General features: G+C 40.8%; 1 protein-coding gene across 2 annotated transcripts in view; it reads left to right on the top strand.

The window, feature by feature from the left end:
• The window catches only part of DAAM2 (dishevelled associated activator of morphogenesis 2), a 172,438-nt gene that overhangs the window by 67,090 nt on the left and 89,057 nt on the right, over nt 1-16,291 (top strand). For both annotated transcript variants that reach the window (XM_069009816.1, XM_069009815.1), the window contains exon 3: nt 11,790-11,879. In XM_069009816.1, the coding sequence (XP_068865917.1) occupies nt 11,790-11,879 (90 nt within the window). The remainder of the gene's footprint in view (nt 1-11,789; nt 11,880-16,291) is intronic.

The following is a 16,291-nucleotide window of genomic DNA, read 5'->3' as shown; positions in this document are numbered from 1 at the left end:
TGTTCTTTTTTTAGGGACAATCTGATGCAAGACTACTGCCTTCCTGTAGACTCAGTGGTATATGCAAAGAGGCCCTAGTCAACCTTTGTATATTCGATGCACTTTTACATTAAAAACACTTAAGGGCGTCTTTTAATTTTGCAGTTTCCCATCATTTGTTGACCACATAAAGGGCAAGACTGCCCACACTAACAGCCTTTGGAAAAGGTTAGCAGTGTGCACAACAGTGTTATGCAATGGTTTACTAGGTGGACGCTTGAAGAATAACTTCTCCAAAGGAAATTACAAGGGGAAAGCAGATTGCAGTTTCTCAGTTTGGAAGGTGTCCAGGGAGATCCCTGAGTCATGGAAAATCCATTGGGATTGCTTTAGTGGCTATGTTTCAGCATTACATCTTGAATAGAGAGGAACAGCTGCACGAGTTTGTTGGTTGGTGTGAAGTTGTTGGCTTATACATTAATGATGTGGGAGAACTTTGGGATTTCAAATGCTTCACTAGATAGTAAATGCAATTATGATTTGTTGTTAGTAGACAATGCAAGGCACATGCTCATTCTTCTCTTATTCTTTTTGCTGTATCTTGTGAACATTTCTGATAATTTCTTTAGTAGAAACATTGAGAGAAAAACATATTAGCTGGTGTTTTCTTGAGCCCAGTGATGTCAGTGCAGTAGTTTCTGTTCTGATTATCAGAATACTTGAGCAATGAGACAGGACAGGGTGTGAGTGAATAACCAAATATAATGTCATGCCTTCAATTCACTGTTTGACTATGGAAATACTCTGTTTATGTGAGGGAAGAGAATTGTGGGATTTTCCTCCACTTCAACCCAGAGGAGATAACAGAAGCCTCATATGTGGATGATATTCTAGCTGGTCTGGACTGATTAGTAGTAAATACAGATAATCTATTTACTGAAGTAGAAGTTAACAAATAGTGAAATGGAGACTGATAAACTTCTCAGGCTATTTTGTGTCTGAAATCTGTGCTGTAGATTATAGAGTGAGTCACTGTTAGAAGTGGTTAAGCTGAGAGGTTTAGTCTTTTACAATTTAAAAGAGGTTATTTAATTAATATTTTCCACTGATGTAAGTCCACTCAATGGAGTTAGGGGCATTCTGATTTCTGGTTTGCACTACCAAATTTGGAATAATAACTCAGAGGGCAAGCGAAGAACTAAAGCTAGCTTCTGGTTTTGCTTTTATCTGTGTAAACCTGAACTTCTGCCAAAAATGATGTTGCTTTACTGGAGTTCCTTTGAGTTTACCCTGCATATAAGCTTGAGCATGTGTTTCTAAGCTGCACAACCAAAGCTCAACAAGATGTTAATTTTGCTCATTAAATTCTTAACCAACCTCTCAGTTCCTCCTGCCCTTTTACGTAATATTTTATCAGAGATTTAAAGGTCAGCCAAGCTCTGACTTACCCTTGTTTTCCTCTATAGGGGCATATGGCAAATAGGATGCACACAAGAGGATAAAGCTGGGAGGGAGGAGTAGGTGGCACTGGCGCCCCTGGAAATTCAGCCTGCCTTTGGCACAGCAGCATCAGTCCCCAGCCCACATTTTGAAGGTTGAGCCAGCAGGACTGTGTTTGGGCAGGAAGTGATCAGAGAGGTGTGTGCCTGTGTGCTTTGGCACAGTCCAAACTGTGAATTGCTCCAGCCTAGGAACCTCCTCTGAACTCATTAGTATTAAAACAGAACAGAGAGGACTTTGTAGGGAAGGAGAGGGTTGGGAAGCCGGAAAGGTAGCAGTTTAGACGGCAGTTTCCTAATAACCTTTCCCATAACTACCTTCCCATACGGGGTCTCAGCTAGAGGACCTTGGCATGAAAAACAAACCCTGGCACGGGGGGGGGGGGGAAGGGAGGTAGGAAATGAGGGGAGGGGAAGGAAAGGAAATAAGGGGTGGAAAATGGGCACTGTGCTGAAACAGCAGATTTTATTTTTATTTAGTGTTATATCTACTGATACTATAAGCTCTGTTTGAGAGAAGTATTTTTACCATGTATATAATCACAATGTGGAGGTAAATTTGTCACTTGTACTAGAGGACTTGTAATCTGTCACAGTGAAAAAATTTATCAAGGAACAGTATTACAGATGGAGTTCTGTTCGGTGTTTTCATTTAATTGACTGGGTGGTGAAATACCGAGCACATCTGTTAGGAAATTATCATCAGTGTGATCCAGGAAACTCTGGGATTTCTTATGCCCTGCTGTGTTGTCCCTCCAGCAGGTATCAAAGTGGTTGAAGTCCCCCAGGAGGATCAGAGTTTGTCACTGCGAGGCTGCTCCTGTCTGGCCACAGAAGGGCTTCCTGCTCAAGCAGCCCACAGCAGACTCCCCTATAATGTCACTTGTGCCTGTCCTCCCTTTAATCCTGACCCATAAGCTCCTAGTCAGCTCCTCATCCATCCCCACTGGTAGGAGTGGATGGACTGAGGATCACCTTCTCCAGAAACTTTAGTTTAAAGCCCTCTTCCCAGGCTTCGCAGCATAACTGAAGATGCTCTTCACCTTCTCTGACAGATGGACCCTGTCAGCCCCAGCAGACCAGGTTTCTCAAAATGAATCCCATGATCTGAGTAGCCAAACACATGGCTGTTGCACCAGTCCTGTAGCCATTAGTTGATTTACCAGATTGAACTGGTCTTTCAAATCCCTTCCCTTTGACCACGAGAATTGACAAAAAAAGCTACCTGCCCTCTAGAGTCCCTTACCACAGCTTCCAGAGCTCTGTAGTCCTTCTGGATGCTCCTCAGACTGCTCCTGGTCATATCACTTGTGCAAACATGAAACAACAGCAGTGGATAATAGACCATATGAGGTTTGGTAGTCTCTCAGTGATATCCCCAGTATGAGCCCCCAGTAAGCAGCACATCTCTCTAGAGTGTGTCACTAGGCACATATCCATACTGCAAGTATGTTAAAAGATAGGCTTAAAATAAGGGGGAAAAATTGTGTGAAGAAATGATGGCATTCAATGCAGACAGTTAAAACTCCTTTTAATAGCAAGTCTGGTAATTCAGGATGGAAAACAGCCAGGTACAATTTTTTAGAGAAAAAACTAGGGATTATAGTTAAACATGAGTGAACATAAGTTATGCAGGTTTTGAGGGTTTTTATAAGAAAAAAGAGGTCATTGACTATATGGAATATGTGGAGTATATAACCAGAAGTGCAGTCTGGAAGATGCATGAAATAAACTTTGCACTCAGCTTTGGTAAGGACTCAGCTGGAACACAGTCCCCTCTTTTGAACAGTGCAATTCAAGAAAGATGTACTTTGACCAGGTGGAGGCCAGAATTCAATTAGAAGAGGAACGAGAGATCCAGAGGACATAGCCTCTAAGAAAGATTAAAAAGAGGTGGTTTGTTTAGCCTCAAGAAAGGCAACAGAGGAGGGACATTACAACAGTCTTTAACAGCCTCAAAAACTGTTATCAAGAGGAAGGAAAAAAATCTGCTTACCACATTAGTGGTTGATAGGGCCGGAAGTAATAGGCTTAAATTGCAGCAGCAGGGCTTTAGATTAGACATGAGCCTGACTATTCAGTTTTCATCCCTGTCCCACTCACTGGGCTCATTTAAATGCACTGACATGGACATGCAGCGCACCTTAACAGCAAAAGCAGTGATGATAGACAGCTGTTTTACATTACTGTCCTCATATGCCCCTCTGTATCCATGTAATGTCCCTCTTTCTCTACCTGTATTATAGCCCTGCATATGAGAGTATGTGTCTGAGTCTGGATCTTTTTCTCTCTCTAAACAGCTGTGTGTGTTGTTGCATGAAGAGGTACTGGTTTTCCTCATTCTTTCTCTTTCTGTTTGGCCCAGCAGATTGTTGTCTCATGCACGTGGTTTGCCTGTGAAGGACAGAAAAATGAACAGCAGATGCTGTTTCAAGTGGCCTGTGAGGGGACTGCCACAATAGGCCTTGCTGGTTATGTGTATTTGTGTGCTGTCAAGTCACAGAGAACTTTGAGCAGTAGGAGAGGGACAGGATTTAGCTCTTCTCCAGGGAACAAGGAAGCACTTAACCAATGATTAAGAAGGGAAAAAGAAAGCAGTATAATGAGGGGTGTGTTTGGGGGGGAGAGAGGGAGGCCTGTTAGTTGACTTTCTGTGTGAAGAATTTCTCCACCAAAAAGCAGTGCCCTTGATGGATGAAAGTTTTACACTGCTGCTAAGCCTTAAGAATGAGTAACTTCTGTGTTGGCAGGGTAGAGGAGAAACACATCTTTCAGTATGTAAACATCAGGTGCTTTCTGTCCTGTACTGTTATGACTGAGAATCAAGAGATTTGGGCCCCTAGTACTGAAGGCTTTTTAAAGCTGCAACTTTTTGAAAAAGCAAGGAGGAAAAAAGAGTGTAATGGGAATCACAGCCTTTTGTTTGTCTGCTTCTCTGCTTTACAGTCAGATCCGTGGCGGTAGCTGAAATGTAAACATTGCTTCCTCTGCCAACAGGCTGTGTTAGCAATTCGTGTGTGCGCAGTGGTTTCCTAATGCACAAATGTAATGATACAACACTGGGCATGGGCAGATGTTATGTGATATGCCTTATGTGTACCGTTCTTGTGTGTGCAAGGTGTGAGTGGCATACATATCTGCACATACGCATACTATGTGTGTGCAAATACGTGGAAACTCAGTGATGTTTTACTTCGATGCACCTAATTCTTATCATCTGTAAAACTGATCAAAATGTTACATGCTTCTCACAGTGTGCTGCTTCTGTGTGGTTTACAAAGGCTGCTTTTAATTCAAAGGGTTAGGATGAGATGGAAGAATTTGAGGGGAGGGACTGGCTTTTTTTGGGTTTCTTCTTGCTTTTTCTTTATGGGTTATCTGTGGAGTTAGCACATATATCAGGTGCCCAAGGGGGAGCTTTCAACCAGTGTGTTTCACCTGGAGATGTGCTGGCTGTGTGGGTGGTAACGCTGTTGACTGATCAAAGACTTTTGCACTGTTCACTGCTCCAGTTTGTACTGGAGTGTAGGTGGTTTGTACAGTCAAATGAACTTAATTCACAGGCAGTTCGGACAGGCAGTCTTTCAGAATGTCTCATCGACCTCCTCAGCATTGGAAATGAGCATCCTTCCAGCAGGCTACCTCTTACATGTCAGTCTGGGGAGCTGGAATGAACAAAGCACTGGATGGAAAACTATAGGGGAACAATCCTATACTGTCCCCTGGAGGTAGGCACAGTGATTAAATAGGGAAGGTTTATCTCTTCTAGTTGAGGGATTCATAAGTTCTTTGCAAAGAGACTGAGATCTGAGTAAAGATTATTTTAGTTCATTACTTTATTCATTCACTGCACTTATCCCTGAAACAGCTTTTTGGAGAACTGCCTCTGGACTTATGAGGAGAACATTTCTGCTACTCACTTTTTGGTGGGCACAGCTTGATTGTGAGCCACCAGACTAACCTGCTTGTTATATGCCCATGGAACCTGGCGCAGGCAGCATGAACAGAAATATAAATGTTCCTGGGGCTGTTGTTAATGTGAAAACGTAGCTTTCAGTCATGTGCTAGCAATGTGGCCCTACTCAGTCCATTTTTTAAAGTTGTAGAAGTTATGCTGGATAGGATTCTCTATTCCAAAAGCTTGTAATGTGCTGCCGACAACCTTGCCCCAATCTCTTTCCACTGCTTCTCTTTCTTCTAAAGTCTCAGGCATGTCCATGCATTTTATCCCATGATTGCTTGAGTTGCACCTCAGCATTGATTAACTCACCATCAACTATCCCCTCGAAGTGATTGCACATGAACATGAACCTTCTCTGCAGCCTGCCAGTGGATGCTGGATAGCATCCCATGGTGTGTCACAGTCATTGTTTACTTTGTACAAGATTTTAAACAAATTCATTCAGAGCATGAGGCTGTCAGCTGTGCTAAGCCACTTGGGAGCATTGGTGGAACGGAATGTGGTCTCTTTGGGGACATGGTGATAGACATCTATATAAATGACCTTGGGGAACCTGAAGCAACAGCTATCATACTATATGGGGAATTTATACTGGCAGCAGTACATTATAATTAATTTTGTAACTTGGGTGGATTTGATGCTGTTAAGAGACAGAGAGAGAATGATTTATGAGGTGGATGAGGGAGGGTGCATTTGTACTTGACAGGTGAAAAAGGTCAAGGAATGAGAAAAACATTTGTGAGGGGAAAAAGAAAAGGTGGATGTGTACAAGAAAAGGAAAAAAATGGGATAGGAATATGAACAAGAAGCAAGGTAAGAGCAGTGTATTAAACTAAAATTCATACAGTGCAAGGTATGATGGGAAAATGAACGTACCCTTGGAACCTGCATTTTTGAAGTGAGCATTGCAAGCAAGTTATTAAGATAAGTAGTCTTCAAATTGTGAAGCTCGTCATAGAGTGTGTAAAGGCATCCAGATATAATTCCCACTGTCTCAGTTTGCCCCATTGGATGAGTCACAAAGAACCATTAAGGATAATGCTAGTGTGATGGACCAAACTGCACAAAAAATTATTGCAAATACCATTGTTATCACCATCTTGAAAGGGATGTTAACTCACCTGGATCACAAAATCAGCCAGGTTGTTTGAGGAAGGGAGTTGGGATACGTTTGACCATCCACAGAGCCGTCTCTGTGGCTTTGTATTTTGTGGGGTTTCACACAGCCTTCTGTAAATTTTGGTGCTGGTCACAGGTCAGGTAACTGCTGCTCTCATCTGTTCTGGAAGTTCTTAAGTTTCCATTTTGAGTTTAACAAAGCAGAGTAGAGTTTCTGGAGAGCTTTGCCAGTTTGTGCCATCTGAAGATCTGGTTCCCATGTAGCCTGTTAATGCCATGATTTAGCTGTCCTTTTGCTTCAGTACCCATCAAGTAAGTGAGTACCCATTGGTTAAATCAGTGCAACAGAGCTGTAATCAGACAGTCAAAATGGGCATCTCTGAACAGTGGAAGTGTTGAAGCCTATTTGCCTATGTATTATGTCTTAGTGTTGGATTCTGTGGTGTAAAATAAAGACTGATTTCATGTCAAAGCTATTCCATTTGAGGATGATAAAACATTTCGTTTTTTAATAATGCTTTAATAATTGCCTGAATATGTTTGTAGGCAGAAAAACCCGTAAAAATATCAGAATATGCTTTTATATGTCATTAATGTCTGTCAGTCATAAGAATAGCAATTAAATGTGAAACACAGGCGGGGGGGATGCTTATAGACATGATATTCTCCCAAAAGCTCTTTAAGTAAGGGAAACCGTGATCTACGGGTAAAAATTAAAAGTGTAATGCAACTCTCTGTAGCTGAAATTATAAGAAATTGATAAAACAAGACAGTTATCCAACTGAACATAAGAAAATAAGCAAAACTCCTCTTCCTTCTGGCGAAATATTTGTTATGCCCATATTAATCAAGTTATTGCCTGCAGTAAACATATCATATGAGGATTCTGGGTTTCATAATGCTGGAAATGCTATGCATGACTCATTAAACACTCATGAAGACAAAACAAAACATCAACAACAACAAAACAACCCACCAGACTGCAAAGGTTGGTTGGTTCGCTGTTTTGGTTTGTTTGTTTTTCTATTTTACAAAATGAAGCAGCTGTCTGACCTTAAGTCAGTGTGAAACTCCCCAGTGATCAGTAAGTCCAGCAGCCAATGGACTTGGGACAACTAGAATGATATCTCCTCCCATGAGTGTCCGGATATCCCAAATTTGGGGCTCTTGGCCTCCGTGATCCTGACTTCAAATCAAGGGATGCTGGAGTCCAGAAGCTGTGATTGTCTGTGTACTTACAGCCTTGAGGTTTCTCCTACAGAGAGGCAGGCATGTTGGTAGGTGTTAAGGGTTCTCCTTTAACAGAGAGGTGGATCTGTCTGCAAGTGAACCACTCTTCTACATTACCAAAATATCACTTTTTCTCTTTATTAATTTCATTTTGTGTCACTAAAAAAAGTACTGCCCTGTCTAGGTGAGAAATGCTTTTCTGGAGCTTTGAGTATCATTACTGAGCTGATGGCTGCCCAGCATCAAATCCAGCTTTCATGCTTTGATGAAGGTTCCCAAAAACAAGGGACATAATGTGGTTTTAAATCCTGCAAAATACTGGATTTATGTTTCCTACCCATTCCTCCTTGTTCCGTTTCTTTCTCTCTGTCTCTTATTTCCTTGGGCTGTAGCCATTTTGAATGGAGGCCATCTTCTCTTTTGGCCTGAGAAGTGGACTGGAAGTATTTGAACCTCAAATCCAATTCCAGTTCTTTTTAAATGTTTTATCATTGAAATTCAATCTATGTAAGTAAATAAAATGCTGACAAAAAATGAAATTAACTGAATTAACTACCACTAAAATAAAATAGGAAATAAATAAAGGAGAGAAATGTAAGCAATATTAACTGGGAATACTTTACATCTTCCTCAGTGCAGCCTGGCAAATATCCTTTTAATCTGTGTTTCATGTAACTTCAAGTATTTTTAGGAGCCAGGTGGCTGAGCTCCATTGGGCAGGGTCACGCTGACATGAATTGTTGGAACCAAGCTGCCCATCCAAGCTGTAGAAGGGGACTTACTGTGTTTCTGTTGGGCAGCTTGCACAGGTGCTGGAGAAGGGAGTATTCCTTGCTTTGTTTTGACTGACCCTTTTTTTCTTGCCCTTTACATTTGCTCTCTGGGCATTCAGTCACATTGGGTTCCTTAGTCTGGCTCCAACCCCAGTCTTGATGACTGCATTCAGTTTGTCAGTTTTCCGCTTTCCTGCCAAATTTGGCAATTCCTTTCTTTTTTCAGTAGCCACTTGCCATCACCGAGCTAACTCTACAGTCTGAATTTCTGTATGCTGACAGATCTGCTTCTGTCATTGGGTCAGAATGACAAATTTGGTTCATGAACCAAATTACCCTTCTGAAATTTATTTTTTCTGTTGTTCCTCCTGCTTCCCTCCAAGGCAGCAGGTTTCCTTATGTGCCAGGATCTGTTAGGATCCTGGGTCAGACCAGAAAAACAGCCTGCCTAATTCAGGGTCTTCTTTCTTAGCTAGATCTATGGTTTTCCTGTGCAGTCACAGTGATCTTTTGTTCATCTTTTATAGAATGGGAATGGGAGAGGTAAAATGATTTGGAGAGTTCCAGAAGAAGGTCTCATGTCTCTTGTATTTTGCAGGAATTTCTTGGGTTTTTTATAGGGTGGGTTTTGATTGATGGTGTAGGTAGAGGAGGACATGCAGACCTCATCTTCTTCCCACTCCTTTTTTTCTTCTCAGTGAAGGAGCACACTTGCTGAACACTAACTTCAGGAAAGGGAGTTGAGGAACTTGACTGCTGCTTTGCGTTCTAGAGATGTTTCATTCCCTGCTGAATATCCCTTTTTCCTACCTGCCCATCTGATCTGGGGGTTAGAACCCAGCATTTTACCCCCTAACAAAGACAAACACTAACTTTCAAAATTAAGGGTAAGCCTATTTCCGTGTGCTATTTTCCAGGCAGGTGTGTTTGGGTCCACCTCTGGTGTCCCCTTATCCCTGGAAACCCTGAACAGTTTCCTTGTTACTATGCTACCTGAGCTAATGTGATGACTTCTAAAGTTCTTTCAGCTTCCTCTGACCTCCTGAGTCACAGTAATGTGGGATGCACTATTTTCTCTCTAGATCTTCCATGCTTTCAAACTAACTTTCTAGGCCTCTGTCCTGAAAAGCATGTCATGTTATCAGGATGCAAAATTATGTGACTGGAAGTTGCATATTCTTGTCCCACTGAAAAGCAGATTTATCTTTTTATCCCTGATACTGCCAGTATCCAGGGCAGTGTCTAGAAGCTGCAATGTCAGAATCCTGTCCTCAGGGTGGTTTTAGTCAATAGGTGCATTCTTTTGATGAAATGGTTGTCTTGAACTGTATTGATTGAGATCTTCATTCAGTTTAGTGCACACCTTCTGTGCAGAGCTTCTGCTGCTTGTCTGATCTGCCAGCAGATTCCAGAAAGAGCACTAGGATTAGAAAGCCAAGTAAGCTGCGCTGTATTAAAAAAAAAAAAGTAAGATCATTTATTAAACAGGTGGATAAAACAATCTTTTTTTTTTCTAAGAATTCAGCTGAGCCCAGACAGCTCATGTGTATTCTTGCCTCAATGGTGGTTCTTCCAAACCTGGCATTTCTGATTCCCTATCTGCCCCTCCTTTCCCTTCCACATGCTTGACCTCTAACAGCATTCCTTTGCTTGTCTTAAGGCCTTACATGTAGTTCCACTCTCCCTCTCCCCCCAAGAATGTGATCCTGGCCTGAGTTTTCTAGTTGTGTATTGCAAGGATAAAACTCCTTGCCTCGCTTGGCTGCCCCCTTGTTTGGAAACTCACACTAAACATTTCCACATGGTTTGCACTCTTTTTGCACAGCTAATTTCTTTTTTTCCCTTTAAACTTCTTCTTGTTTAAAATAACCCTCCAGCTTCTTCTACCTTGGGCTGCTGGCACTGACCTCACCTTGTTACTGTTTGCATTTCTTTTGTACCTTTTTGCAGCTTAAATCTCAATGGGCTTTTAAATCTGTCAGCAGCCGCTACCAGGCTCAGTGTGCAATTTTGCTCACTGTTTTCACAAGTTTCCCAGCCCTGAACGCTTTCCAAATGAGCCATTGTTGGGCTGAGTTAAAGAGGTATTGTCTCTGCTTGGACAAGGTTAGTGTGGGTGCCAGAATCTGTGTGTGCAGCATTTTAGTGCCACAATGTCATCTTGATATTGGACCCCTGGACACTTCCTTCTCCAAATATTTCAAATATACAAGGAAAAAAACCAGAACCCTGCCAAAACAGATTCACTGAAACATTAATGGAAGATTTTCTTTGTATTACTGAAACTCTAATTTAGACATCTTCCTCATGCATTCTGCTTGCTCTGAAGACCATTCTGTTTTGTTTAATTCCCTTTATTAGCACCTAAAATTGGCAGCTTTGACTGGAGCCCTGTTCTGGTCAGTACTGCATTTATACATAGGAAGTAGCAGTCTCTGGTTTGATATTTTTAGAGACATATATAGGAAAAGAATCTATTGTTACACACCTTTTACAGAGGAATAACTGAAGCTGTGGAATTTGGCAGTCAGTTCCAGATCACAGCATTATCCTTCATTTTACTAATGTAAGCTTGGCTCAGCTATAAGAGGGTGTGTTCTACTGAACTTACCCGGGACTTAATGTGCTGCTCTGATCAACCTGATGTGACACTATGGAGTTATGTCCTTTATGTCTGAAATGCTGGGTGTCTTTGATGGGGACTGTGTGGTTTAGAGGACAAACATCTGGAAAAACACTTCAACCTGTAGGTTGCTGATGAGGTCTTTGCCTGAAAGAGAGAGAAATTCAACTATTCCCTTTCTATGGAAGAGCAATTTGGTACTGCTGTCCAGGAAAAAAAGATGTATCAAACTTTTAGCCTTTCTCATAAGGAATAAGAAAGTGTCATAAAGAATGTCTGTGTCACATAATCTAGTGCTTTGAGGTTTTTCACTTCATCCCTTTCATGTGATCCTTCCCATCCTGGACTGATCATTAGTAATGGAAGTTTGACATGGGAATTGTTCAGGCTGCCTCTCTTCATAGGTTTTGCTCTGACAGGGAGAACTCAAGGTAGCGAGGAAATCATCACGAAACCAATAATCTTTGGAGTCTTTGGGAGCCACTATGTCCTCTTGATCGAAGGCTAGTCAAACATTCCAGAAACCTCTCAACTTATTAGAAGTTACCAATGCAGCTCTTGACTGTTTGTTTTTTTTTTCTGTTTTTCTTTTTCACAATCTCCAGGATGAATTGGATCTCACAGACAAGAACAGAGAGGCTATGTTTGCACTCCCTCCAGAGAAGAAATGGCAGATTTACTGCAGCAAAAAGAAGGTACTACTGTTGTCCTCAGCAATAAATTCTGTGTGCATGTTCATAATTGTATCTTGATTTGAGCTTTGTGTTTATCTACTGTTTACTCAAGAACATGAATAAGTGATGGAAGGATTTTTATCAGCATGGATATGGCACAATTTTCTGATAAGTAATGTACGCACATGTGATTTCTGAAGAGAACATTAACATCTTAAAATAGTACACTGTCCCATTTTGAATCTTTTACATGTTTGGTGTTTCTTTGTTTTATTGTTTGTTTGGGCCTGCGGGGGTTTTGGGGGGTTTGTTTGTTCTTTGAGCTGAAAGAACAACTATCATGGAATTGCATTAAGGAATTTTTAAAAACTTTTGTAGGTTGCTTAAAATAGAGAAAGTATTGCTGAAGTCCTTCAGGATGTCTTCCAATACCAATAACAGTACACGATAGTGATGTCTTAAAACTTGGTAGTTCATTATTCCAGAGTCTGTAGGAAATGTTCCACATTGCACTGGAAAGTGAGGAGCACCTGCTCGTATCATTTTCCATGTAACACTTTTCCATTCAAGGTCTTCAAATTTCTGACAAACCAGTAAAGGAGCAATAAATCAGAGGCTGATGAATCACACTAATATTTTGTTGCTGGCAGAATGATGGCCAAGTTAATGGATAAGTTTTATCATTGCTGTGAAACTTCTAAACAAGGAATTTCTGCAGTAATGGTGCCTTGGAAAAGTTTTGCTGCTTTAGGAAACACACAGTTGGAAATGAACATAAGACCAAGAGCATGTATTTACTGGCCATAAATGTTAGGAGGAAAAAGATGTGGTGTGTTTGTTGGTTAGTTTTATTTCTCAAGTATGCTCTATGAGAGCATCAGTCTTTAAACATAAGTCTGCATAACAGAAGGTGGAAGAGGAGGTTTAGATTTCAATACTGAACCTGACAGACTAAAATCTTGCTCACGGTCATTCTGGAGGCAGTGCTTGCTGTCTTTTTTCTTCCAAGTGGGGGCAGTGAGCTTTCTTACTGTGTAATTAAAGAAAACCAGTCCAATCAGGGTGTTTTGCCTTCAGGGTTTTTTTGGTTGGTTGGTTGAGGTTTTTAACTTCACAGGGGGGAGTTAATAGAAATCAATTAATTACTGTGGCTCTGAGCTAGCAATAGCTCAAAGCTAGCAGTAGTGCACAAGAACAGTCTAGGCTCCATTGTCTTCAATGCTGTCTCCATTCCTTTTTCCTGCTTGTACACAGAGCTTGCAAGTGGAAGCAAAACGCAGGCTGCTGTGATTAATGTTTGCTTTACATTTTTGCTGGCCAGCTCAGCTGGGTTTTTCAGCTCTGGTGGGAGAGGATCTATTTGTAGCTGTCTTAGAGACATCTCTCTCGCCTCCCGGACCAGTCAGCCTTGGCAGGAAGGTTTGTACTTTAATGTATTTAATATGTTGGTTGGATTCACTCATTACATTGGGGGTTTTGTTTTTGTTGGGGTTTTTTGTTTGTTTGTTTTCCCCTGTGTTCTACAGCAGTGGATTTGCTATAAGAATCTAAAAGACTTCCAAAGTTAAAGAAGCTGCATACTGGAAAGTCTTTATAATGCATTTGTAGTGCGACCTCAGTTAGCTGAACTCCAGCTATCCAAAATGATGTGCTAACTGGAATGGGATACCATTGCCACATGTCTGTTCATTACATTGTAGATACTTTCAATTACTTGAAACCTTAACTGTCCAATGTAATTCATTGTTTCCCTCACAGGCAGTCAGATCATTGGTGATGACATCTCTCTCTAGCCTACTACCTAATCCACCTATCATCATTGTTTTGCAGCGACAGAGAGGCTTGTTCCAGGATTCCTTTTAAAGCAAAGCCCCCTTTTCCCTGAAGAATTTGCAATCTAATTTCAGCCACAAAGGCTTCAATTTCTCACTTGGCAGAACACTTCCAGCTACCCCGGGCAAGTCCCCCAGAGGGCTCTGTCTTGCTGATGTTGGGCTCTTTGAGTTTCCTGGGAAGCAGGGGCCCTATGCTTTGAGATGCGGGAAGTGGAAACACTATGAGCTAGAAGGTCAAGAAGTGCAGACTGAGGCAACTGTTCACAATTGTTAATCACAGCTGCCTTTCCTAGTCTAAAAGTAATGGAAAGTCAGAGCTTCCTGATTTGCTCTAAAGGTGGTGAGATTAGTGGGCTGCCTTAAATAAACAAATGTCACTTGCAAAAATGAAGATTAGTCGTTGTAGACACACATTTATCTTGGCAGTCAGATGTTAGATGTAATCTTCTATGGAATTTGATTCCAATGTGGTGGCAGAAATTCACTATTGTATTAAAAAACCCATTCCACCTGTTCCTGATATCAAGCCCTTCTGAAGAAAGGGAGGAAGGCAAGTAGGTCTGTGCACTGAAAGTTGTATGCCAGGGGCACAGCTTGCCAGTCAACAATCCACAGTAATCAAAGGAGTCTGAATTCTGAACTGAAATTTCATGATTGTGAGTGATACCTACAGAGTAGCATTGATACAATATTACACAGCCGTGCTTGCTTTGGTCACTTTTGGCTATTCTGGGTTCATATCTGACATCAATAGTACTGAAAAAAAATCACCAATTATTTGACCTAAAAGAGTAGCTGTAGCTAGCAGCTCTAGTGAATGCTTTGCTCTCATTTGTGGAATAGCTATTTGCAAGGAATAAAGGCTGCTCTGTTGGAAAATGTTAATGTCTTCTCAATCTCAGCTGTTCTCTACCTTGCCATTAATCAGTACAGGATGGACAATGAGAAATGCAGTTGTCTTGATTTGCATCAGAAGAATCATCGATCAGTCACCACTGATGGCACCCTGACCCTCTACCCAAACCACCAGTACATGTTTTGGATTGCCTTCTCCTCTGTGGCAGGAGCTTCCACTGATATTATTAAGTAAAGCCATATGTAGAAAATACAAATTATAACTTTCTCACTCAGTTCAGTACTTTATTCTGGTTTTGTTTAGAATAATCTTCATGTCTCACCATAAGCTGAAATTTAGAATTACATAAAACACCTCTGTGACTCCTCTCTCTAGATTTCCTACCAGATATAAGTTTTTCAGGAATTAGATCAAGATTTCCGAAATGTTTATTTGCAAATTTCTGATGTCAAAGTTCAGAAAAGCAGTGTTCTTCAGTGCTGTTTTACCAGGAGCTGATACTAACATACATAATCTCATTAAATACCAATCAAATAATTATATGGAAAGAAACAGTTTTTTAGCTGAATTGCCTCATCTATAAGCGAGCTCATATTGGGATCCCAAAAAGGGTAGGAAGTGCAGGTGTTGCACTGCTTCAGCACACATTGCTTTGGATGCAGCCTGTGTTTCTAAGAACGAGGCCTCATTGTGCGGGCCGTCGCTTATTGCCTTCTGAACAACCCTACAAGCTGCTAGACTTATTGCTGTTGGAAAGCAGGTCAAGTTGTTTTCTTTTTATGGCCTTTCCTGCCTCCAGAGACTAATTTGTAAGCCTTTGGCTGAACAGATTTTAGTAACAAGCACACACATTTTGCAGATTTAAACAAGTTAGGGGTTTTTTTCACTTCTGTCTTTCTTTGAGGAAAAACACCGTTAGCAAATTATTTTCCAAAGCAGAGTCAGACTGGACTAGCTGTATCATACACCTTCTTTCCAATCAAACAAAAAACCCCAACAAAAATTTCAATCCTCATAATATGCTGAGATCTCCTAAGTATCTCAGTGTTACCTTGTACTCTTGTGATTTTAGTGGTATCCTAGAATAGTTGCTTTGAGTTCACTGGGCTTTATCTACTCAAGTGAGATTATTTAAACTCAAGTAGTGAGGTAATAAGCAGCACACTGAAACTTTCTGGAACTAGGCATTCACGGCATCTGAAAAGAAGTACATGGTTATAATCCATAAATTTATTCTACTTTTTCCTATTATGGGAAAGAGATTCGCCACAATAGCAAAAGAGGATATAAAAATTCGGAGGAAAATTTACCTGAACCATAGTCTGTAATATGCAGAAAATAAGAGAATATCCTTCATGACACCATCCTCTGCAATTATTTTTCAAAATATCTATCAATTATATTTTTCATCTACCTGAGGACTAAAAAAACATGTGAACTGAATATGAAAGTAGGAATCAGGAAACTCCTTGGTTCCAAAGGTCTTTGATTTAAATTGTTTTATCATTTCAAAGAACTGTCATTGTTATATTTATGCATAAATGTATTTCTCTCTACCTGAATGAAAGAATAGATAGGAAACTTTTTGGAAATGTTTTGGCTATGCCATCCTCTCATACCTTTTCCCTGCACTATTTACACATGCCTTGGCTGCATAAAGCATCCATTTTGTTTTTCCCTTTCCCTTTCCTTTTCCTTTTCCTTTTCCCTTTCCCTTTCCCTTTCCCTTTCCCTTTCCCTTT

Source organism: Aphelocoma coerulescens, chromosome 3 (genome assembly GCF_041296385.1).
Source record: "Aphelocoma coerulescens isolate FSJ_1873_10779 chromosome 3, UR_Acoe_1.0, whole genome shotgun sequence".
NCBI lineage: Eukaryota > Metazoa > Chordata > Aves > Passeriformes > Corvidae > Aphelocoma > Aphelocoma coerulescens.
This window is presented reverse-complemented; position numbering and strand designations above follow the sequence as displayed.